The sequence below is a fragment of the Diceros bicornis genome, chromosome 33 (genome assembly GCF_020826845.1).
Source record: "Diceros bicornis minor isolate mBicDic1 chromosome 33, mDicBic1.mat.cur, whole genome shotgun sequence".
Lineage (NCBI taxonomy): Eukaryota > Metazoa > Chordata > Mammalia > Perissodactyla > Rhinocerotidae > Diceros > Diceros bicornis.
In genome coordinates, this window is record NC_080772.1 from 10,161,532 (window position 1) to 10,187,024 (window position 25,493).

At 40.4% G+C, this 25,493-nt stretch overlaps 1 protein-coding gene across 1 annotated transcript in view; it reads right to left on the bottom strand.

The window, feature by feature from the left end:
* Positions 1–8,162, bottom strand: part of LOC131396495 (short-chain dehydrogenase/reductase family 16C member 6-like) — a 42,156-nt gene extending 33,994 nt beyond the window's left edge. Inside the window, exons 1-2 of the mRNA XM_058528738.1 lie at positions 7,842–8,162; positions 3,262–3,393 (exon numbers count right to left, since the gene is read on the bottom strand). Coding sequence (XP_058384721.1) covers positions 3,262–3,393; positions 7,842–8,162 — 453 coding nt within the window. The remainder of the gene's footprint in view (positions 1–3,261; positions 3,394–7,841) is intronic.
* Between the last annotated feature and the right edge of the window lie 17,331 nt (positions 8,163–25,493).

Consider the following 25,493-nt stretch of genomic DNA (forward strand, 5'->3'; position numbering starts at 1 on the left):
ATTTATTCTAACCACCGTATATCCATAAACAATCAAGCCATTTTATAGATAATGTGAAAGATATTAATTGCCCTTGTCCACAAACCTACTTAGGGCAGTAGGCAGATTCTACAGTCATGTGTCACCTAACATCGGGGATAGATTTTGGGAAATGCGTCATTAGGTGATTTCCTCGTTGTGCAAACATCAGAGTGTACTTACACAAACCCGGATGGTATAGCCTACTACACACCTAGGCTATATGGTACTAATTTTATGGGACCACTGTCGTATATGTGAGCTGTAGTTGACTGAAACGTCGTTATGTGGCACATGACTGTATTACAATGACGGTTACTGTGATCCCTCCTCTTTCATGGCCGTGTACTTATTTTCATAGGTCCAGTAAGAGCCAAGTGTTTTTGTTCCCAGGATATAATTGAAGAGGTTGATAGTGCAACCAGAGCACAGATGTGTCCTATTTAAGAATAAATTTCTTTTAATCATGTATGACAAGCTCACTTTTTAGGGGTAACATATGTGGTTCCCATGCCTACCAAGCTGCCTTCTCAGGAATGTGGACTGATACCTGTTCTGTGGCTTACAGGTCCCCTCCCAGCCTTACAGGTATTAAGGAAGGTAATTTCCGGGCAGGCCAGGAACCTTGGGAAGATTGATGGACCTCAAGAGAAAGGAAATCTGTCATAATTAAAAATACTACGGGCAAAACTTGGTGGAGACATTTCTTGGTTTTGGCTCCCTAGCCTTGGAATATGTGACCTAATAAGAGCAGTAAAAAATAAAAAAAACTTTGGAGGCCAGCCCGGTGGCGTGGTGGTTAGGTTCCTGCACTCTGCTTCGGTGGCCCGGGGTTCACAGGTTCAGATCGTGGGTGCGGACCTACCCACCACTTATCAAGCCATACTGTGGCGGTGTCCCATGTAAAATAGAGGAATATGGGCAACGGATGTTAGCCCAGCAAAGCCTCAGCAAAAAGAGGAGGATTGGCAACAGATATTAGCTCAGGGCTAATCTTCCTCACTAAATAAATAAATAAATAAATAATAAACTTTGGAATTTTATAGAGGTGAATGAAGATTCCTTCAGATAGAAGTTGATTCTCTGGTTGTGGGTTGCTCAGCATCATCTTTCTGAAGATTTGATGATGTTCAACAAGAGGATTATGTGTGTTTATGAATATCTTTTACTGTAACTATGTAAATGAATCAAGCCAAACAGAATAAAACACACAATATGAATGTACAAGTTCAGAGGCTACATGAGACCTGAAGGATGAGAAGGAGCCACTGTGTGAGAGTCAGGAGAAAGGATATTCTTATCAGAGAGCTGGCCTCCTACAGGAAAGAACCCGATGTGCTCTGGAGTCTTATCAGGATCCTTGGAGTACAGAAAGTGAACAGAAAGTAGAAAAAAATGAGAGATGGGCGACAGATGAAGGAGGATATTGCCACATCACGTAGGGGCTTACAGGCTGTGATACATAACTGTATGTTATTCTAAGTGCATTTGGAATCCTCTGAACGTTTTTGAGTAGGGGAGTGAGATAATTTGGTTAATGTGTTTAAAGATCGCTTTGTTCCTGTCTGAAGACAGGTTAGAAGGCATCAGGGTTGAGGAGGGAAGGCCATGTTGAGCTGCTGGTGAGAGGTAATAATGGCTTGGACCCGGGGCTGGCAGCAGAGAAGGAGAGAAATGATTGCACTTGAGTGTGTTTTGTAGGGAGAGCCAAGGGTATTGGTATTAAGGGAAAGGGAGTAGTCGAGATTAGTCAAGAGGTTTCTAGATTAGTGGTGTGATTAGAAATGGGTGCACCATAGCTCTGTTTGCCAAGATGATATTTCCTTTTCCCCAAGGAGGTTTTGGGGTGGGGTGGGGTTGGAGAGGGAAAGAAATCAGTGATATTTGCAAATGTTTATGGAATATCCATTGTATGTTAAACACTGTGCTAGGTGCTCACTAAATATTGGTTGAAAAAGGTTTGTTGGGCTCCATTGGGGGTTCTCATTGGCTTTCCAGTGACCAAGAAAGAAAATCGAGGAAATAGTTCCAAGGGCCTCTGAGAGTGGGTATAGGAGCATTGGGTGGAAAGGAGGAGCCTGGGACACCTAAAGCAAATCCATTCCAAGGCCCTATCCTTGGAGCCACAGAAGACTGAGGCACTGCCTCTCCCTCCCTTCCTCGTGGCTCCTGAGGCCCTGGTTCCAGCCACTTGTGCCTCCTGCATGCCCTGTCACTGCTGGTACCTGTTAATTCCATTACAGCTTCAAGTTTAAGCCCTCTTGGTGGAAACTCCCATGGTAACTCAAGTCTCCTTCAGCCTGCTATCTATTTTCTAGAGCTGCGTTGTCCAAGATGGTAGCCTCTAGGCATATGTGGCTATTTAAATATACATTTAAATGAATTAAATTACATAAAATTAAAAGTTTAGTTCCTCAGCCTCACCAACCACATTCAAGTGCTCAATAGCCCTGGATGATTAATGGCTACCACACTGGCAAGTACAGAAAAGAACATTTCCGTCATCATGGATAATTCTACTAGACAACATTGGTCTAGACACTCCAGAAGACACCCTTGTCTTATAAATTTACTAATTCTCTTTCTGTAAAGAGTTTTTCCCTTCTCTCTCACTTCTTCCTTCTGCAAGCCTAAGCCATCACTTAACAGTTGTAGGATCTTGGGTAAGTCATTTAAACCCTTTGAGCCTCAGTTTCCTTATCTGTAAAATAAGAATGAAAATCACACCATGGCTACTATGTGCAGGAAAAGAACTTAAAGCAGTGCCTGGTGTACAGTAAGAGCTCAATAATTGTTGAGATTATTAGTCCTCCTGCTGTTGTTTCCTTTGTTATGAAGCCCAGTCATGCATACACATAAACCACCACTCTAAAAATAGCCCCTTTCTCTCTGCACAAGCTCCTGTTTTGCTCGTGAACAAATTAAATCTCTCTTGTATAATGACTGTCACATTCTGTTTGTATTTTGGTAGGAAGATTTCCAAACAGCCTAATAAGTCTTGGGACCAAACTAGAGAGGGTAGAGGGCAGGGCCTTACCCTGAGAATTTGGAATAGGGCAAGAATAGGAAAAACAAAGCTGAGTGTGTAGCAAGGTGAAACCTGGAGAGGAGGACAGGCCGTTCGTTTATCAGTGGAAAACTCACAAATGGTCCATTGACCCAGAAGTGGCTGAATGGCTGTTTGCAGAAATACATGGAATTTTCATATTCACCAGCAAAAGAAAATGAAAAAGAAAGATTTACCCAGAAATGAGACAGGACATTTAAAAGAAATGATCTTTCCACCATGTGATCCGGAGTGTTGAGAAACTGCTCCCCTGTGACAACTCCAGCGTTGTTAATGAGGATGGTCACATCACCGACTTCTTTTTTAACCTGGACAGAAGTGAGGCAAACATTAACTCACTGGAGGTGTTACATTTTGATATTTATTTTTCCAGGTCGTCATTTTCTTTTCTCATTTTATTCCGGTAGTTTCTTTAACACCAGATACTTTATCTTGCACATAGAAATTCAGCAATTTAAAAGGGCTGGCCTGGTGGCGCAAGCGGTTAAGTGCACGTGCTCTGCTGTGGTGGCCCGGGGTTCGCCGGTTCGGATCCCGGGCATGCACAGACGCACCACTTGTAAAGCCATGCTGTGGCGGCGTCCCATATAAAGTAGAGGAAGATGAGCACGGATGTTAGCCCAGGGCCAGTCTTCCTCAGCAAAAAGAGGAGGATTGGCAGATGTTAGCTCAGGGCTGATCTTCCTCACAAAAAAAAAATAAAAAATAAAAATAACTTCATGATTGATTATATTAAAATAAAAAACACTTTGATTTACCAATTTTACTTACAGAATCTTGGTTTTTTTTTGTGTAGAGAGGACCTACTATTGCAACATATTTTCCATACCTCCTATTTCTGTTATGCGACTACCCTTTCCTGCCAGCTGGGAGCGCCAGGGGTGTTGTAGGCGTGATGTCCGATTGTGTCTCCCTGCAGGTCTCCGGACACCTTCCTTCAGATGGCGGTTAGGTCTCCCCTCAGCACAGTTACTTCTGTAGGTGTCTTCTTGCTGACTCTTATGTGAGCTGGGTGGCAGGAGCACATCCCACCCCCGAGAGCTTGGCCAGTGCTTGGCACGAAGACAGCCCAAACACATATGTATTAGACCCACTGCCCAGAGGCCTCTGTGAGCTTGTGCACTTCTGTCCAAAAGACCTCCCCAGATGTAACTAATGTCTGTGGCTCCTGCTTCCCTGAGGTTCCCAGCTGGGCAGCACTAACGTGTCCTCAGTGTTCTCCTCCACTTCCCTTCTGAATTGGCCCCCTTGCCTGCTTGCGTAATCCACAGCATACCACCAGGCATCCTCACAGGAAAGCATGCTCCAGGGAAACATTGTTTTTCTCTCTTTTACCGTTTTGTCTCAAATTATGGCTTTGTAGGTGACATTGATAAAGCTGATCCAGGGGCAAAGCATGATGCATGTTTAAACAACGATTTGGAGACTTTTTTTTTGCCCTGAACTGAATGTTTTGCACTGATATAACAATCTGTTTCTTTGCTTCTGCACAGGAAGTGCTAAGTACTGCCTGCCTTGGCTGATTTTCTAATTCCTGATCCAGGCACTGCTCTGCATTGAGCCTTCCAGAGCATACAGTTGGGAGATGTTAGGTCAGTATTGCTCCTGATGTAGTCAAGTCGAACAAGCTCTGAAAGGAGTGGTTGGTATTGCTGAGCTGGGGTTGGGCTGAGGGATTCGACTCCTGTACTTTGGAGAGAGGTAAGACAGAGGAAAACATCTAGGAGAGGCTAACTTTTAAAGACGAACATCCCATTGGCTTGATGAGGGACCCAGTGTGAGCAACTGCTCCATCTTAGACCAATTCAGGGGGAGGAATGCTGGCCTGAGAAGGTGGTGGAATCTTTGTAGTAAGACATTCTTGAATACTCAAGAAAAACCTAATGGTCACTGTCTTCCTGTCCAAGGAGAGCCTTGAGCCTTCGGGACCCCAGAGCCAAGAGAAACGTTATTGAGGTAATGGGGTTTAATTTTCACTGCAACTCTGAGAGTTGAGGAAAGCATGATTATCCCAGTTTATAAATGAGGAAACAGAGGTTCTGAGAAATCAAGATTTTGCCAAAAGATCCACAGCTTTTGACAGGAATAACAATGATTCACACCCAATTTGGATTCACAAACAAAAGAGCAAAAGCTCTTTCAACCGAATTTACTACTCTGTAGCCAAAATGGTTATTGCTGTAACAAACCAATCCCAGGCCTATGTACGTGCACACACTCACAGTAATAAATATTAATGATTAATTGGACCTGGACATTTGGGAATTAAGCATGAACCTGGTTATTCTAACAAAAACAATTTATTTATATACTGGGTTTCTATGGTGGAGACGAGAATGTCACCTCAGTCTAATTTTGGGAAGTTAATTACTGTGCCCCTGTAGAATGTTGTTATTGCTATTCAACTCTCCCATAAATTTCAGGGGTTTGGGTAAGGCCCATGGTTTGTTAAAATTCTAGTGAAGTCTAATTCTAGTATTTAGATTTCTTGGGAGCTGATAAGTAATTGAAATTAAAGAGAAAAGCAGATACAGTAGTTGGCTTAGAAGAATTCTATTTATAGGACTGTGAGAAAAGAAAAACAGCTTAAGATACATTCAAATGGTGAAAAGACAATTTTTGGTTAAAGTTTTCAGCCTGGTTTTCTGCTCGACAGCAAGAATATTTTAAATGAGTAGAAAAGATTTATTGGGGAGGGGCGTACAGGAGGTTACAGTACTTTTGATCAAAGGAAGAGGATTTCATTGCTCACACATTTGTTGATGACCATTTGGGGATGCAGCATGGGCTCTGATGCCAGGCAGATAGAGTCATAACTCAGCTTCATCAATTATCTGCTCTATGACCTGGGCAAGTTCCTTAACTTCTCTCTGCCTGTTTCATCATCAGTAAAATGGACAAAGTCCTGGTACCTACTTCATTATGAAGATTATCTGTGGTAACACTTCAGCCTTTTTCAGGAGTCCTGCTCTGGCTGGTTAGTGGCGGCACGGGGACCAGATCCCCTGCTGGACGGACTACTTCCTGGAGCTCGCCCCAAAGACATTTATCTGTGAACCTTTCTTGCCACATTTCTTCTCCTTTTGCAAAATAAGAACTAACTTTGATTCCACTTGTTCTGTTCTAAAATACACCTAGGGATCTATAATACACAGATTTTCATTAGCTGGTGATGAATTATAAAGAACAAATCCTATGGGGTCCCAAACAAAGAAGAGGGCAATAGAAAATGAAGGAGAAGAGTGGTGAGGATGGTTCGGAAGGTAAGTGTCACAGAGTAGAGATGCAGTAAATATTTTTTGAATGAATAAGTAAGTGAATTCTATACATGGAACTTGGATTGCCAAAGGGAAGGAAAATCTCTTGGGGATTCTGTATTCAAACTGAGTTGTACTCACCGTTTCCAATCATAGGGCAGTGCATAAGAGAGCGGACTTTGATTCCAAGCTACCTGGGTTGAATTTTGGCTCTGCCTGTCACTAGTTTTATGATGTTGGGCAAGTTGCATATTCTCCCAGTTCCTCACTTTCCTCATTTGTAAATGGGGATGATAGTAATGATATACTCCCAAGAGGGCTGTGTTGCATGGATTAAATGAGTTATTACGTGTACAAAGTGCTTAAAGTAGTAGCTACATGCAATATAGTTTTTTTTTGGTTTTTGTTTTGTTCCATCTTCACCCAGTTTTGAGACGTTGGCTAGAGGCCAATCAGTTCCCCTTCATGTGCAGCTGATCAAGTGCACACCCGATCACTTTCCTTATCAGGTTCTCACACTGTAGGCTACTATACACCTGCCCTACTTGCCCCAGGACCAGGTACCAGACAACCAGGGGCAGCCCCTATGCCCCAGAGCCCACTGATGTGATTCAAATTAGTCAATCCTAAACCTGCTGACCCTGCCTCTCCTGTTCCTGCCTACAGAAATCAGAATAAAGGCTCTTGTCCATGTCCTCCCCCGACCCCCTCCTGACCGACCCAGTGTTTTACTTGGTGGCCCTGTGTGGCATGCTGTGTTATCCCCAGAGAACTGAGTGTAACAAAACTGTAAAACTCTTTCCACTCTCTCTCTCTTAATTTGTGTGTCTGGCTTCACCACACCTCACTCAAGGTAAAATGGGTAAAACACTACTCAAAAGCATCACCATTGTTGTTAGAGTAACTGGTAACTACACAATAAATGTTAGCTGTTATTTTTAGAGTATTTATCAATATTTAGTGTGAAGTTAGAATAATATCAATAGGCTAAATCTAAGAGGAAATTTAGTCTAGAAATATGCTAAATGCTTCTATCCTATACTCCATACCTTTTCTATCCTTAGTCCATGATGATAACGGATATGCATTAGAGTCATAAAATATAGACAAATTAAAGCTGGATGTGATCTTGAAGATCATCTAGTCTGATCTTTTCATTTTATAGATAAAGAATCAGGTAAAATTGCACAAGCAATGAGCAGCAGAGCCGGGACTAGTCCTAGTTTCTACTGACCTGTGAAGGTAAATGAGTCATCAAGAAAAACAGTTGGGCAACAAGTCAGAAGGCTCATCAAATTCCCATGTGCATTATTTTATTCTGTACCCTTTTTTGGAGGCTACGAAGTCGGATTTCTGACACACAGAGTCAAGGAAGAGGTGCATAGAGATCTTGGGGGAAGTTTATGACAATCTTTTCTCCTCCTCTCTTTGTAAAAGCACATACTAGATGCAATATTTTTCTTGGGCAGAGAAATGAAGAAGAACACCAATCAGCTTACCTCATCAGCAACTCTGTAGACCTCTTGCCTGTTGCTACAGTCACACTTATAGGCAAATACTTTCACATCACCCTTTTCTTTGGCCAGTCTACACGTTTCCATATTGCCGTCTTGATTAATGTCCCATAGAACTAAATTGGCTCCAAGGCTGGCAAATTTTATGGCCATTAGCCTCCCAAGTCCACTTCCAGCTCCTGTTATAAGTACGATCTCTCCAACAATATTCTTTTTTCCCTTGGGAATTATCTTGTAAACTACAGATTCTAAAAGATAATATAGAAATCTTCCCAATAATATGCCAGTGTCCAAAATTACATTCATGTTGATTCACTGAAGAAAGAAATGTGCTAATAAGGAAAAAGGTAATTGATAAATTCATTATATTATCATAACAATTGCAATACACATAAAACATTTAGTACAAAGGAATTTACCTTTGAGACATTAATTCAACAAAATACATATTTTAACAACTGCTAAAATCATTGAATTCTTAAATTATAGTATAAATAATAAGTATGAAAATATTTTATGTTAATAAGAATCTTTCCAATTTACAGGACACTTTCTTACACATAATCTAATTTGACCTACAGGTAGGTCACAGATTACTGGGACAGCTTTACAGTTGAAGACATAAGGTCTTTGAATCTTGACTTGCCCGGCATTATGTGACTAGTAAACCAAGACTTTGGATTCTCAGTCCAGTCATTTTTCTATTATATGAACTCGCTTGATGATCTCATATCTAATAGAAATTTGCTTTTCATTAGGCAGTTGTTCAATAATATAGAAATTACATTGTGATATAAACAAAGCCTTTATACATTTTCACCTGATCCTTACAATATCCCTCTGAGAGAGTCAAGCCAAGTTCAGTTATTACTATTTTATACTGAGGACCCGAGGCAAAAAAAGATTGAGTAGCTTTATTCAAGGTCACATAACTAGCTAATAAAATAGGCAACATCGGGATCAAGGACAGAGGTCTCCTGAATTGTAGTCCAGGACTTTACCATTAGAATAAGCTTTTCTTGGAGCTAACGTGTCCTTTTCCCAGACCCACCTTTTTAAAAAAATTAATAGAGCATTTTTTGTTTTTGGTGACACTTCCTTGATTTTTGTGTGTGTGTGTGTGTGTGTGAGGAGGACTAGCCCTGAGCAAACATCTGATGCCAATCCTCCCCCGTTTTTTTTCTTGAGGAAGATTGGCCCTGAGCTAATATCCGTGCCCACCTTCCTCTACTTTATATGGGACGCCGCCATGCATGGCTTAACAAGCGGTGCCTCGGTGCACGGCCGGGATCCCAACCTGCGAACCCTGGGCCGCTGAAGCCGAGTGCACACACTTAACCGCTTTCGCCACCGTGCTGGCCTCTGACGCTTCCTTGATTTTTGATAATCACACTCTTCTACACTTGAACATTCTTATATAATCATTTCACGAAGAAATTAGATGTGGGCATCTACAAAATCCACATTAAAACAGACCACAGCTGCTGGAGGAAATAACAACCACTAGCACCACAATAATAATAATAATGGCAGCAATACATTTGGAATCTTCCTGCCTACCAGGCAAGTTCTAAGTGCTCTGCATGTATCAATTCATTTAACTCTTGCAAGGGTTGCCCTGTTTTACAGTTGAAAGAGTTGGAGAACAGAGGTACTAAGAGGCTAAGCAAAGTAGCCCGTGGTCACACAGTCAATAATAGTGAGGATGGAATTTGAACCAGCACAGTGACTTCACCGTCCAAGCTCTCAAATGCTAAGAGATAGAGCCACCTTCTCTCCCCCCACACAAAGGGCAAACGTTGAGACTAGTAAAAAGAATTGTCTTTGCTTTGCATCTACTTCATTTTAAGTCAGGCAGGAATTAATTTTGAGACGTCCCTGGGACCCAAGTGAGGATGCCAAAGGCCCCAGGCTGCCTCCGTCTTGCTGTCAGCCCTGACCTGCCAGAAATTCTCACTGAGATAAGGTAGAAAAAGAGCATTATTGCCAGAGCACCAGTATAAAAATGTATGGGGATTCCAGAAGGGAAGAAAAATCCCCAGGAGAGCATTTGAGCCTTCGTTGCATTCAATGAGCATTTATGGAACAGGAATTAGGTTCAAAACATTAGGTGTTGAGTTTTAAAGATGATGAATGACAGTCCCTGGCCTTGAGGAGCATGGCATGTGGTTCTGGAGCTTGACAAGTAAACACATGGCTGCAGAGTGAAAAGTGCGGGAGGTCAAATCTGGACAGAGGGCTGGGGGTTGGGGTTGGGGGACAGTGTGGCGCCTGGCAGGGGAAATGAAGAAAATAGGCAGTGCATTTGAGTTTTATCTAGAAGGCTGCCTTTGAGACAGAGCAAGGAGAAATGGCATTATAGATCTCTCTCATTAACTTACTTGGATTTATTAAGAATATTAACTATCTTCCTAACGGTCTTATTCTTGGAAAATTTAGGAATTTCCACTTGCCTTAATGTTCACTAAGAGTTAATGGGGATTTCAAATTTACAGTCGGGAAAGAGATCAAGCTATAGAAAACTCGCTCTCCTCCCTAAGTTTTATAGACTTTTCTGGCTGAAGCACAATCCTGGCAACATGTAGTGTATTGAAATTGTGAAAGGAAACGATATCTTATCATCTATTAAAAACAATTACAAGTGTGATGGAGAAGGCATTCTGGGTCAAAGGAACAAGAAAAGATTGCAACTTTCCTCATAATTTTTCTGTTGGAGAAAGTTTATTCTCACAGTATATGATTTATCTTGAAAGAAATTCAAGTAGCTTTCCATAAAAATTACTAAATTTCAGCAACAAATAGTTATGCTTTAGGAGCATTCTGAGGACAAGAGTTTTGACATTTCTTCAATCGTTCATTGTTTAAATGTTCCCTGAACTAAGAGATGGCACTCTCAGGCCACTGAAAGTGTTCAACTTTGAAACAAAGAAAGAAAAGTACACGTAAGCCCTGGATGTAGCAAGTGCTGCCCAGAAAAGATGATTGCTCCCGGGTGGGTCCTTGCTTAGTTGTGGCAATCAGACAGTTAAAAAAAACATCATTAAGCATGATGATGAGCAAATGTTGATCAAGTCTAAACTGCACTAGTACTTTCCATGCCTTGTTTTATTTAACTCAGAATAGCCCAGAGGGGTAAGTATGACCTTCAGGTAGGTACCTAACTCACCAGGAGGCAAACATGTATAAGTAGAAATGGGATTTCAGCCCAGACTATGATTCCAGACCTCCTGACACTTTGACCACTATGCATCTAACTTCCTTAAATAACTTTCAATAAACTGGGCTGTGAATCACAATGACCTTTCATTTTTCAGGCACTAACTGAGTTCTTTGGTTTAAAGAAACGACTGTGAGAATGGAATAAGTATTTGTACAAATATCCAACTCTCAGGAATGTTAAAAATGTTGAAATAAATATAACAAAGCATTTTGTAAATTGTAAAATGCCTTGCAAATATTGATTTTTATCATTTGCAAGAGACCCTTTGATAATGACACTGAGTTTGCAGCTAGCCATCCATAAACATACCCATCACCGAAGACTAGAAAGCTTTTCTGTATTTTGTAGAGTGTGCGTCAGCTATGAAACTGCTGAGGAGGGCTTGGGAGAGGGGTTTGCACAGGGGTTCATCTGAGTCACATTCTCCACGTTAGCTCTTGGTAAATGTAGGGCCCTGTAGTGCACAGTGGTCCCCCCAAGCACGGTTCCCTCCGCTCATTCTTGGCTTTCTCCCTTTTCACCACCTCTTCCCCTCAGCTGCCAAAAGTCAGCAAAATGAGCAAAAACAGTTATAAAAGAAGAATAAGAGACATTGGAGATGATAATAGAATTACCTCATTCCCCTATTTGGGAACTGCACTAAACTGTGCCCAGAGAAACTGGCTCTCAGCAGCAGGCACCTAATATTTTCTGCTGAGTGGCCAAGGGACCTAGGCCTTACCTGTAGGAGAATGTTGCACTCCAGTGGCACAAGAGTCTGTCTAGAGGATGAGGCAAACAGAGCTCATGTCAGCAGCTAGCAACTCTTAAATGATTCTGGTTTTGTATCTCTTCCCACACATTTGCTATCTCTGTGGGTGCCGGATAAAGGAGAGCCAACCGTGAGAACTTACCTGTGTTTCAACCACATTTATATTACAGCAACCCTGGACTTTCAATTCTCACAATGGCCTGGAGCAAAGGTGTGTCCTGTGAGGTAATTTACAGGCATAATGCTGCCATCACTGTCAGCCCTACCATGGGTATAAGGAAATCTTTACTTCTATGTTAGGATAACAGAAATACTTCCTTAGCTTAGGAAAACGTGAAACTCAGTTGCTGACTCATCTAAACAACTTGATGATCAGGGTACTTTATTTTCCCCCAATTTTTATTATGAAAGTTTTCCAACACACATAAAACTTGAAAAAAAAATAGGACATAAGTGTTCCAAGAACCTATACTTAGACCACACAATTGTTAACATTTCACCCTGTTTGCTTGCTCTCTCCTCCTCTCTTTTGGTGAACTGTTTAAAGGTAAGTTACTGGATTGCTGGGAAGATGGCAACATAGGAAGACTGTGAACTCACCTCCTCCCATGGACACAACAAATCTACAACTATCTGTGGAATAATTCTCTCTGAGCAAGAACCAGAAACTGGATAAAAAGAACCCCCACAACAAGGGATAACACTGACTGAGGTGGAAGAGGCAGAAATACCCCTCTGCTGAGGAAAAAAACACATTCTAGCTGTGGTGCTTCATGGCCGGGAGCAATCTTAAGGTATGAAGCTTGTCCTAGGGAAGCGGGGGAGCTGAGTGGCAGAGCTACACCATAATAAGCAGCTTTTGAATTCAGCACAACCAAGATGAGTGTCATAATACTTGGCTTTGCTGGCTATTAAAACCAGCAGGGAATATCCCCAGAAAAGCTGCCAAACATAAGAGAAAGAAAAGCCTGCTCTTAAAGGGCCCACCTACAAATCCACCTATTCTGGAAACCAACACAAAATCACCAGAAAGAAAGGTGCACAGTCCTTTGGTAAAAGAGAATCACTTGATAAGCTCTGCACATGTCTCAGAGAGGCAGGAGCCAGCTGCAACCACCACCCCAGGGACTGAGACATTGGTGGCAGCCATTGTTGTGACCTAGTACAGGCGTGCTGACACAGATGCTGGCAGATGCCATTGGATTTCTTTCCCTGGCCTATTAGTGCAGGGGTTTGCCCCACTCACTAGAGCCACTGATTTAATCCAGCTCAGCCAGGGCAGGTAGCCTGCCCCAGGGACTGGCCCTGCCACCAGCAAGCCAGTAGGGAACTTGTGCACCCATGTCGGCAGGGTGTATGGGACTTCTGCTGTGGGGCAAGTGGGTCTGCCTCTACAGGCCAGGGCATGTGCAAAGGGCAGACCAGCATAGGCAGGGTGGGGACCTCTGCAGCTGGAGGAGTGGGTCTGCTTCCATGGGGCATTTGACCACAGGGCAGGGTTGCATTGATGGGTATGTGGGCCTGTGGGTGGTGGGGCTTGTCAACTGCAGCGGTCTTGTGCAACTAGCCTTCTCAAACAGCAACACAGAGGATCTGCCCTACCTTCCAACACCTGAAAGAAGGATCCTAAAAGCTGCAAGAGAAAGGAAACACATTACATACAAGAGAAACCCCATAATGCTGTCAAATGACTTCTCAGCAGAAGCCTTACAGGCTGGAAGGGGTGGCATGATATATTTGAAGTGCTGAAAGGAAAACAACTACAGCCAAGAATATTCTACCCATCAAGGTTATCATTCAGAATGGAAGGAGAGATAAAGAGTTTTTCAGAGAAACAAATACTAAAGGAGTTTATCACCAATAAACTGGACTTACAAGAAATGTTAAAGGGACTTATTTAAGTGGAAAAGAAAAGACCACGAATAGGAGTAAGAAAATTATCAAAGAAAAAAAAATCACTGGTAAAGGCAAATATACAATAAAGGTATCAGATTAACCACCTATGAAGCTAATATGAAGGACAAAATACAAAAATACTAAAATTGTCTATTTCCATGATAAGAGGTTAAGGGATAAACCCACACAAAAGAAGAGGTTAAATATGATATCAAAAACATAAAATGTTGGGGGAAAGGAGTAAAGGAGTAGGGCTTTCAGTAAGAGATCAAACTTAAGAGACCATCAACTTAATATAGATTTCAATTTACATAGTTTATTATATGTGAACCTCATGGTAATCACAAATCAGAAACCTATAATAAATACACAAAAAATTAAGAGAAAGGAAAGCAAACATAATACCAAAGAAAGCCATCAAATCATAAGGGAAGAGAGCAAGAGAAGAAGAAAGGAACAGAGAACTACAAAAACACTCAGAAAAAAAGTAACAAAATGGCAATAAGTACATACTTATCAATAGCTACTTTAAATATCAATGGACTAAATGCTCCAATCAAAAGACATAGATGGCTGAATGGATAAAAAGCAAGACCCCTATATATGCTGCATACAAGAGACACACTTCAGACATAAAGACACTCACAAACTGAAAGTGAAGGGATGGAATAAGATACTCCATGCAGATGGAAAAGAAAAGAAAGCTGGAGTAGTAATACATATGTCAGACAAAACAGACTTTAAAACAACAACTGTAACAAGAGACAAAGAAGGGCATTACGTAATGATAAAGAGAACAATCCAACAAGAGGATATAACACTTGTAAATGTGTATGCACCCAACATAGGAGCACTTAAATATATAAAGAAATTATTAACATACATAAGAGGAGAAATTGACAGTAACACAATAATAGTGGAGGACTTTAACACTCCACTTAGATCAATGGATAGGTCATCCAAATGGAAGGTCAATAAGGAAACAATGACCTTAAATGACACGTTAGATCAGGTGGACTTAATAGATATATACAGAACATTCCATCGAAAAACTGCAGAATACGCATTCTTTTGGAATGTATGTGGAATATTCTCCAGGATAGATCACATTTTAGGCCACAAAAAATGTCTCAAAAAATTTAAGAAGATTGAAATAATACGAAGCATCTTTTCTGATCACAATGGTATGAAACTAGAAATCAACTATAGGAATAAAATCAGAAAATCCACAAATATGTGGAGATTAAACAAAATGCTACTGAACAACTATTGGGTCAATGAAGAAATCAAAGGAGAAATCCAAAAATACCCGGAGACAAATGAAAATGAAAATATGACATGCAAAATTTATGGGATACAGCAAAAGAGGTACCAAGAGGAAAGTTTATAGCAATAAGGCGTACATCAAAAAACAAGAAAAATCTCAAATAAACAATCTTAACAGCGCACCTAAAGGAACTAGAAAAAGAAGAACAAAGCCCAAAGTCAGTAGAAGGAGAGAAATAATAAAAATCAGAGTGGAAATAAGTGAAATAGAGACTAAAAAACAATAGGAAAAAATCTAAGAGCTGGTTCTTTGAAAAGGTAAACAAAATTGACAAACTTTTAGCTAGACTAGCCAAGAAAAAAAGAGAGAAGTCTCAGATAAATAATATGAGAAACAAAAGAGGAGAAATTACAACAGACACCACAGAAATACAAAGGATTATAAGAGAATACTATGAAAAGCTATACACCAACAAGTTGGATAATCTAGAAGAAATGGATAAATTCTTAGACTCATACAACCTTTCAAAACTGAATCAACAAGAAATAGAGAATTTCAATGGGCCAATTACGAGCAAGGAGATTGAAATAGTAATCAAAAATCTCCCCCAAAACAAAAGCCCGGGATCCGACAGCCTCCCTGGTGAATTCTATGAAACATTCAAAGAAGACTTAATACCTATCCTTCTCAAATTCTTCCAAAATATTGAAGAGGAGGGGAAGCTTCCTAACTCATTCTACGAGGCCAACACTACCCTGATATCAAAACCAGACAAGGACAACACAAAAAAAGAAAATTACAGGCCAATATCACTAATGAACATAGATGCAAAAATCCTCAACAAAATACTAGCAAATCCAATATGTCAATACACTAAAAAGATCATACACCATGATCAAGTGGGATTTATTCCAGGGATGCAGAGATGGTTCAACATCTGCAAATAAATCAATGCGATACACCACATTAACAAAATGGAGAATAAAAATCACATGATCATCTCAATAGATGCAGAGAAAGCATTTGGCAAGATTCAGCATCCACTTATGATAAAAACTCTGGATAAAATGGGTATAGAAGGAAAGTACCTCAACATAATAAAGACCATATATGAAAAACCCACAGCTAATATCATCCTCAACGATGAAAAACTGAAAGCTATTCCTTTAAGAACACGAGCCAGACAAGGATGCCCACTTTCACTACTCTTATTTAACATAGTATGGGAAGTCCTAGCCAGAGCAATCAGGTAAGAAAAGGAAATAAAAGGGATCTAAATTAGAAAGGAAGAAGTAAAACTGTCACTATTTGCAGATGATATGATTTTTATGTAAAAAACTCTAACAAATCCACCAAAATCTATTAGAAATAATAAACGAATACAGTAAAGTTGCAGGATATGAAATCTACATACAAAAATCAGTTGCATTTCTATACACTAACAATGAAGTATCAGAAAGAGAAATTAAGAATATAGTCCTATTTAAAATTGCAACAAAAGGAATAAAATACCTAGGAATAAACTTAACCAAAGAGGTGAAAGATCTGTACACTGAAAACTATAAAACATTGTTGAAAGAAATGGAAGAAGAAACAAAGAAATGGAAAGATATTCTGTGCTCTTGGGTTGGAAGAACTAATGCAGTTAAGATGTCCATACTTCTAAAATAATCTACAGATTCAGTGCAATCCTTTTCAAAGTTCCAATGACATTTTTCACAGAAATAGAACAAAGAATCCTAAAATTTATGTGGAACAACAAAAGATCCTGAATAGCCAAAGGAATCCTGAGAAAAAAGAACAAAGCTGGAGGTATCACACTCCTTGAGTACAAAATATACTACAAAGATATAGCAACCAAAACAGCATGGTACTGGCACAAAACCAGACACAGAGATCAATGGAACAGAATTAAGAGCCCAGAAATAAACCCACACATCAACAGACAGCTAATTTTTGATGAGGGAACCAAGAATTATACAATGGAGAAAGGAAAGTCTCTTCAATAAATGATGTTGGGAAAACTGGACAGCTGCATGCAAAAGAATGAAAGTAGACCATTATCTTATTCCATACACAAAAATTAACTCAAAATGGATTTAAGACTTGAATGTAAGACCTAAAACCATAAAACTTCTAGAAGAAGACCTTGGCAGTGCAATCTTCGACATGGGTCTTTGCAGCATCTTTTTGAATACCGTGTCTAACCAGGCAAAGGAAACAAAAGAAAAAATAAACAAATGGGACAACATCAAACTAAAATGCTTCTGCACAGCATAGGAAACCATCAACAAGTGAAAAAGACAGTCTAACAATTGGAAGGAGATATTTGCAAATCATATATCTGAAAAGGGATTAATATCCAAAATATATAAAGAACTCATACAACTCAACAACAAAAAGACAAACAACCCAATTTTAAAAAGGGCAGAGGATATGAACAGACATTTTTCCAAAGAAGATATACAGGTGGCCAACAGGCACATGAAAAGATGTTCAACATCAGTAATTATTAGGGAAATGCAAATGAAAACTACAATGAGGTATCACCTCCTGCCTGTCAGAATGGCTATAATTAAAACAACAAGAAATAAGAAATGTTGAAGAGGATGTGGAGAAAAGGGAACCCTCATATACTGCTGGTTGGCATGCAAACTGGTGCACCCATTATGGAAAACAGTATGGAGATGCCTCAAAAAATTATCAATAGAAATATCATATGATCCAGCTATTCCACTTCTGGTTATTTATCCTAAGGAAAAATGAATGCATAAAGATACACGCACCCCTATATTTATTGAAGCATTATTCACAATAGCCAAGACTTGGAAACAACCTAAGTGCCTGTCAATGGATGAATAGATAAAGAAGACGTGGTATATATATATACAATGGAATACTACTCAACTATTAGAAAAAGATGAAATCTTGCTGTTTGCAACAATGGACATTGAGGGTATTATGCTAAATGAAATAAGTCAGCTGGAGAAAGTCAAATACCATATGATCTCACTCTAAGTAGAAGATAAAAACAACCACCACCACCAAACACATAGATACAGAGGTTAGATTGGAGGTTACCAGAGGGAAAGGGGGGAGGGGGGAGGGAAAAAGGGGTGTCAGGGCACATGTGTACGGTGATGGATGATAATTAGTCTTTGGGTGGTGAACATGATGTAGCCTCCACAGAAATTGAAATATAATGATGTACACCTGAAACTTATATAATGTTATAAACGAATGTCACCTCAATAAAAAAATAAAAATTAAAAAATAAATATGAAAAAATTACATGTGATATGTGATTCCTTTCCAATTGTTCTACTTTTTTCAATTGTTCTATATTCACATACATATCTATTAAATATTTTAACCTATGTAGATATTAACTAATTGAGTCTCTAAAATGTATAAAATTTAATAAACTTTTAGGTCGGAATAAAAAAAAAGTTGCAGGTATGACACAATTGCAAGTACCCAGCACTCAACTCCAAAGAAGGAAGTTATCATACATAACCACGATAAAATGATCGTACTTAATAAAATTAACATTGATTCTAGAATACCATCTAATATTAATTCATATCCAGATTTCCCCAGTTATCCTAAAGATTCAATCATGTTTCATGCATTGCATTTGGTTGCAAAAAAAACAATTTCCTGCCTAGAATAAGTCTATCTCAAATTTTAAAATATATATATATATATATATGCCATTGATTTTGAAAAGCACAGGGCAAGTGTCTTATAGAACATCCTGTATTCTCTATTTATCTGACTTTTCTCATGGTGTCATTTAACTGGACCTCCATCCCCTGTATCTTCTGCAAACTTCAAGTTAGATTTAGAGCCTTGATTATATTCAGATTAAACATTTTTTGCAAGAAGATATACATACTGTTGAATACTTCATATTGCAACCTATTGTAATGTCTAGTGTCAGGCTGTTCCACTATTGGAGATGCTAAATTCAGTCTCTAGGAGAAGGCAGCAACCACAAGTGTTCTCCATTCTAAAGGCAAATTTCCCATTCACAATTACTAGTAGTCTAAGGGATGGTACTTGGGCACTATGGGACTATATTTCTTCTCACAATCTTTCGTCTAATGATTTTTAAAAATACAGGTACATAGACTTTATTTTTTACAGCAGTTTTAGGTTCACAGTAAAACTGAGCAGAAAGCACAGAAAATTCCCATATACCCCCTGCCCTAGCATATGCACAGCCTCTCCCATTATCAACATCCACACCACAGTGGTACATTTGTTATAGCTGATGAGCCTACATTGACACATCATTATCACCCCAAGTCCATAGTTTACATTAAGGTTCATTCTATTCTTGGGTTTTGACAGACGTACAATGGCATGTATCTACTATTATAGTATTATACAGAGTAGTTTCACTGCCCTAAAAATCCTCTGTGCTCCCCCTATTCATCCCTCCCTTTCCCAACCCCTGGCAACCACTGATCTTTTTACTGTCTCCATAGTTTTGCCTTTTCCAGAATGTTGTATAGTTGGAATCATACAGCCTTTTCAGATTGGCTTCTTTCACTTAGTAATATGCATTTAAGTTTCTTCCATGTCTTTTTATGGCTTGAGAGCTCATTTCTTTTTACAGCTAAGTGATATTCCATTGTCTGGATGTACCACAGTTTAATTATCCATTCACCTACTGAAGGACATCTTAGTTGAATCTTAGTTGGCAACTATGAATGAAGCTGCTAAAAACAACTGTGCGCAGATTTTTCTGTGGACATAAATTTTCAACTCCGTTGGGTAAATACCAAGGAGCATGTCTGAAGGATCATATGGTAAGAGTACGTAGGTTTTGTGAGAAACTGCCAGACTCTCTTCCAAATTGGCTGTACCATTTTTCATTCCCATCAGCGATAAATGAAAGTTCCTGTTGCACAACATCCTCTCCAGCACTGAGTGTTGTCTGTGCTTTGCATTTACACCCAGTGATTTTAACATCCACTCATGACCCTTGCCTGAATTGATGATTACACTGGGTTTGCAAAATGGTGATTTTCCAATTTAGTGTTCTTTCTACATTTATTAATTGGCCTTCTTTTGTAATATAAAACACTTTGCTGTGTTTCTGTTTTTTTTTTAATTCTCTCTCACAATGTGGAATTTTAAAGAAAAGAATGACTGTCTTGGCCATGTAGATTTACCATGCTTTGTGCCCCTCTGGGACCCCAGAAAACTACATGAAGATTGACTCTTACTTCATCATTTGTGTTGCCCATAAAACCTAGCCCAGTGCTTTGCATATAACAAGTACTCAGTAATTATTTGTTGAATTGAATTGAATTGAATAATAAGCTTCAAATGCAATTATGGATATAGTCAATAAACTCTCAATGTATTTTCAAGGTCTTGGAAAATAGACAATGATATGAATTAAATATATTATGGCAGAAGAGAAATATTTGGAAATACAATAAACTATACAAGCTTTGAGTTTGCCACATCATCTTTTAGATTATCATTCCGTAATTACTGATTTACATGTCTCTCACCTTCACCAGACTAGAAATTTCTTAAGGGAAAGGACTGGCCCGATTCACTCTGTTTACCCAGCACCCAACAAGAGGTATAACTCATAGTCAGTTCTCCATAATTATTTGATGAATCTATGAAATAAAGGTGCAATATTGATTGACTGTTGAGCTATTGCTTTGAAGTAGGTACTGCTATTTAAATTTAAATACACATATATTGGCTAAGTGTTCCTGGACTAGTGTGACCGCTCCCCGAAGTCATCAGGATTCCAGGCTCCTTCTGTCCTTTCAGTCTGTTTCTTTAGCCCCTGGCTTCCTTCCTCAGGTGCATAATGTAGCTGCTGGTGCTTCAACCGTCACAGTTGAGTTCTACCCAGGGAGAAGGGGAAAGTGAGGCAAAAGGGCATTTTGCCCTGGGGCCTGTTTCTGCTACTTCTGCTTACATTTTCTTGGCAACTCCTAGCTGCAAAGGAAGTTGGGAAATGTCGTCTTTTAGCTGGGTGTTTTGCCCCTCCAATAAAATTAGCATTCTGTTACCAGGTAAGAAGGGGATAGTATTCTGGCACATTCAATTTTGGGCAAAATTTACTAATTTTCTATCTTGAAATCCTTTGTAGAGTGGTCTTGCCTCTAGTTGAATTCATCCTTCTAATTTCTCTTCTGATATGATTTTGTGGAGACAGTACTTTGATATACACATATACACATATCTATATACGTATACGTATATAAACAGATGTATACAGACATATACATGTACACAAATGCATATATGTATGCATGCACATAGATATATACCTGCCTATGTACATAAACCATATATATGTATTTATATCCATTATATACCACACACTCACATATATTTGTATATTTTTGTCATGGCTTTCTGATGGTTCTTTGCCATCATCTGGGATTGATGTTGAGGAGAATGCGTGAAGGATCAGAACCAATGAATGCAGAGCTATTGATTAGACAGCACTCTCTTCTCCAATGTCCAGGAGCAGTTCTGATCAGTGCGGTACTAGGTGTTCTTACTCTGGTGTTTGCTTGTTTATTCAGTCTTTACTGAATTCACACTATGAGCAGATAGTCCAAATCATCATTTTGCTTTCTGCTGTAATTGGCGTCATCAAAGGGCCCTGTGTCCAACCCTCTGGTTTGTGTGAGGTGGGGCAGGGCCTCTGCTCCCACCATGGGACGAGGAGCCCTCTGGGAGCCCACTGCCCAGCTCCAGAGGAGGACTGAGTTTAGAGGGGGTGTCTTCTTTGTGCCTCTAGACGCTGCTGACCAGAGAGGGAAAGCACAAATGGGTGGGTTGTCTGCACTCCTCTTTCTACCTTTCCTACTTTCATCCAGGGAAGTCTATCCTCAAAACCCCATTTCCTCAAAGAAACTTTCCCCTTGCTGCTGACATCTTAATCATCAACTACCCCCAGCAAACGTAAGTTCCACGCAGTCTCCATGAGCCACAAGACACAGGGGCAGAAACAGCACTTTATTTCCCGGGAAACAAATTATCTTAGCTCTCAAGCCTCCATTTCTACTGATGGCAGATAATTAACCTTTCCAATTCAAAGTGATTTCCTATTTCTTCTAGGTTAAAGCTTAGTCTTTTTTGGATAGATAGTTGATTCAGAACACTACAGCTGCCCCGCCTGTTGGGTGGCACTGGGGCCCTGCAGGGAGCCCTGGACCCTCTTGTGGGTGAGTTTCTCCATGGCTTTTCCCACCAATGTAACTCTCCTTTTTATTCTCGTGAGCTTCTACCCCCTGGTGTCTCCTGCTAAGTTCTGCTCCCCAGGGGCCAGCTCACGCATGTCACTCTGCTCCTGTTGCCCATCAGGGGTTCCCTCGCTCTCCTCTCTGAGTTGCCTGTAGTCCTTTCCCTCAACAAGCAGCTGTCCTGTCTTCTCCATGTAGGGGGCCCATTGTCCTGGCATCATCCAATACTCCTTCCTTTCCTCCGCAGAGTCCTCCTGGCTCCACTTTGGGAAGCTCAAAATACGTTTTAGCTCTCCAAGTTCATGTCTCAATAGCAGCCATCACAGGCCTGTTTTGCAACTCAAAGCTCTGAATTTGACTCTTCCTTCTGGTTAAATAATTTTTTCTCCTCCTTTTGCTTGGGCAAAAGGGCAAAACCTGGGGGCAGGGAACTTCCTACTAGAAATGCTACCTTGGGCAATGTTTTAGTCCACTTCGTGATCCAGGAGAGTCAGTGGACCTTCGTTGGTGACCCTGAGGGCAGCAGGGACAACCCCTCTCAGATTTACTGCTACCTTTCAATTGTTGATTGGAAGTGACATTACAGAAGCAATGCCTTAGGAGGAGGGATTGCAGGTGAGAAAAAACAGAAGCAACATCACCAAAGCCTCAGGCATAGGGATGCAGGAGACTAAACATGGAAGGCAGAAAAGTTCAGCGAGGAGAGGATTCCAAATTCAGCGGAGTCTGCCTCTGGAGGAGCCAATGGCCCTGAGGACACGTGCTGCCTTTCCCCCCGTCAGAGTGGGCTTTCAGTGGCTGGGTTGGGGTCCAGCATCCTTGATCAGGGGTTGGCATCTGCATCTATGGCTATTTACATTTAAATTTTAATTAGAATCAAACCAAGTAAAAAATCAAAAATTCAGTTCTCAGTCACACCAGCTGCTTTTAAAATGCTCAGTCGCTGCATGTGGCTCACAGCCAACATATTAGATAACAGAGATTTAGAATGTTGCCCTCATTGGAGTGAGTCCTGTTGGACACCACCATTTTAGGGGCTTGTAAAGCCGAGGAAGACCTGCCTGACCGGAATAGGGCAGGCTATTGGGGAAGATTTTAATTGCCTTTGATAAAAGGCTGCTTCTGAAATCAAGCAACTTTAGCAACAGCAAGGCTCCCTGGGACTTTTTTTCCTGGTGTTTTTCTCAGGACTCAACTCTGTTCTGTTCCCACATTTGTTCCTTGATCAAAACTTGGTTTACCTGGAACCCACCCCTATTTGTGACTGTTAAAAAAATAGGCCCCAAATAATGTCACTTACGCTAAGGCCCACGTCACCAAACCAAGACTTAATTACAGTCTCGGCTCTCCCAGAAATGGAGTCTTACACCAGTCCATCAGGAGTTGCCTGATCAGCACTAGTGAGGTCATCTGCCTGAGAGCCCTGCCATCCCCTATGGGACAGTGACCTTGCCTCGACCAATCTGCTTTTTGCCTGGTGTGACTTCCTTGTTCCTGCTTCCTTCTACCTATAAAAGTCTCTCATTTCGTACAGCTTCTTGGAGCTGCTTTCTGTCTGCTAGATTGGATGCTGCCGGATTCATGAATCACTGAATAAAGCCAATAAGATCCTTAAAATTTACTCAGTTGAATTTCGTTTTTTAACATGACCAAGCATAATGCTTCAGTCTTGCCAGTAACCTTCTTTCAAAATTAAAAAATAACCTTTTGTGTAAACTATTCTGAAAGCAGTTGTTTATTCATTGTGGGTTAGCAAAAATAAAATAAAACAACTATATACCTAACACCCAAAGTTTGCCACTATTAACACTTCCATATATTATAAATGTAGGTGTGTATATATTCACAAACACAGACACACATACACTCTACACACATAAATAATATCATACCACAAAGTTGTTTTGTAGCTTGTTTTTTTAAGTTAACAACCTCCAACTTTACATGTCAAAATTATACATCCTGTTGCAAACCCAGTCTGTATTTGAATTTCTCCAATTGACTCCCAAATAACTTTTTCAGCTGCTTATCCAGATTGAGATCCAATCTAGAAGCATCCAGTGCATCTGATGCTTTGTGCTTGAGTCCCTTTTAATTTAGCACAGGCCCCGTACTAGTGAAGAATAATTAATGCTAGATATTGCCGCTGACAAAGCCTGACGTTTCACTTACTTAATTCAACAAAGGTCTCTCACCTTGCATTTGGCCATCTTGATCTGGATGGTGGCCTCCAAGAGAGGAATGGAGGAGGGCCACTGGGCATTAACTGCTTTGGCCCAGAATTGACACACTCACAGTTCTTTGGCCAGAACCGGCGGCTCGGTCCCAACCTAATAGCAAGGGAAGTTGAAAAATACAGGAGAGTGCCTGGAACTGTAGTGAGCATATCCCTGCCATGAGCGTCTCCCTTTCTAAGCCCCCAACACTGCATGTTGAAGAGTCTCAGGTGTTATCCTGTGGGTTGTCACATCTTTACATTTTTTTGGTTGCTTCCTCATGGTGCAATTTATTCTATCTCCTGCATTTGCTATAAACTAGAAGTTAGATACAAAAGCTTAAGGTTTGTAAAGGGAAAAACTGAGTCTTCTACCTCCTGAGTAAGGAAAAACCAAGTTCTTCCCTATTATGAGTTTCTTTCCTATGAGTCTCCTTTACTACGCACATAAAACAGTTCACTTCTGGTCACCAAATGTGTGGGGGTTTTCCCCCACACCAAGCAATTCTCTGTGACACCAGCTAGGTGTCCTACAACTTAACTCGGTTCCAAACTTTACCCATAGATAGTGTCAGATCCCACAGGTTAAAGGCTCAGGCCTGCAAGACTGCCCTCCTCTGTCCCCCCTTCAGACATCAATTGCAAGCCCGGGTTGTCACCTGTGCTTCTGACCAACCAGCTATTGTATCAGAGGTTCCAATGATCTCCTCTTTGGTTTCGATTAGTTTGCTAGAGCAGCTCACAGAACTCAAGGAAACACTTACTAATGTTTATCAATTTATTAAAGGATATGACAAAGGATACAGATGAGCAGCCAGATGAAGAGATACATAGGGTGAGGGCTGGGAGGGACCTGAGTGCAGGAGATTCTGTCCCTGTGGAGTCGGGGTGCATCACCCTCCTGGTGTGGATGTGTTCACTAACCTGGAAGCCCTCTGAATCCCATAATTTTGGGATTTTATGGAGGCCTCTTCACGTAGGCATGTTCAATTATTAACTCCATTTCCAGCCCCTCTTGCCTTTCTGGAGGTTGGGGGTGGGGCTGAAAATTCT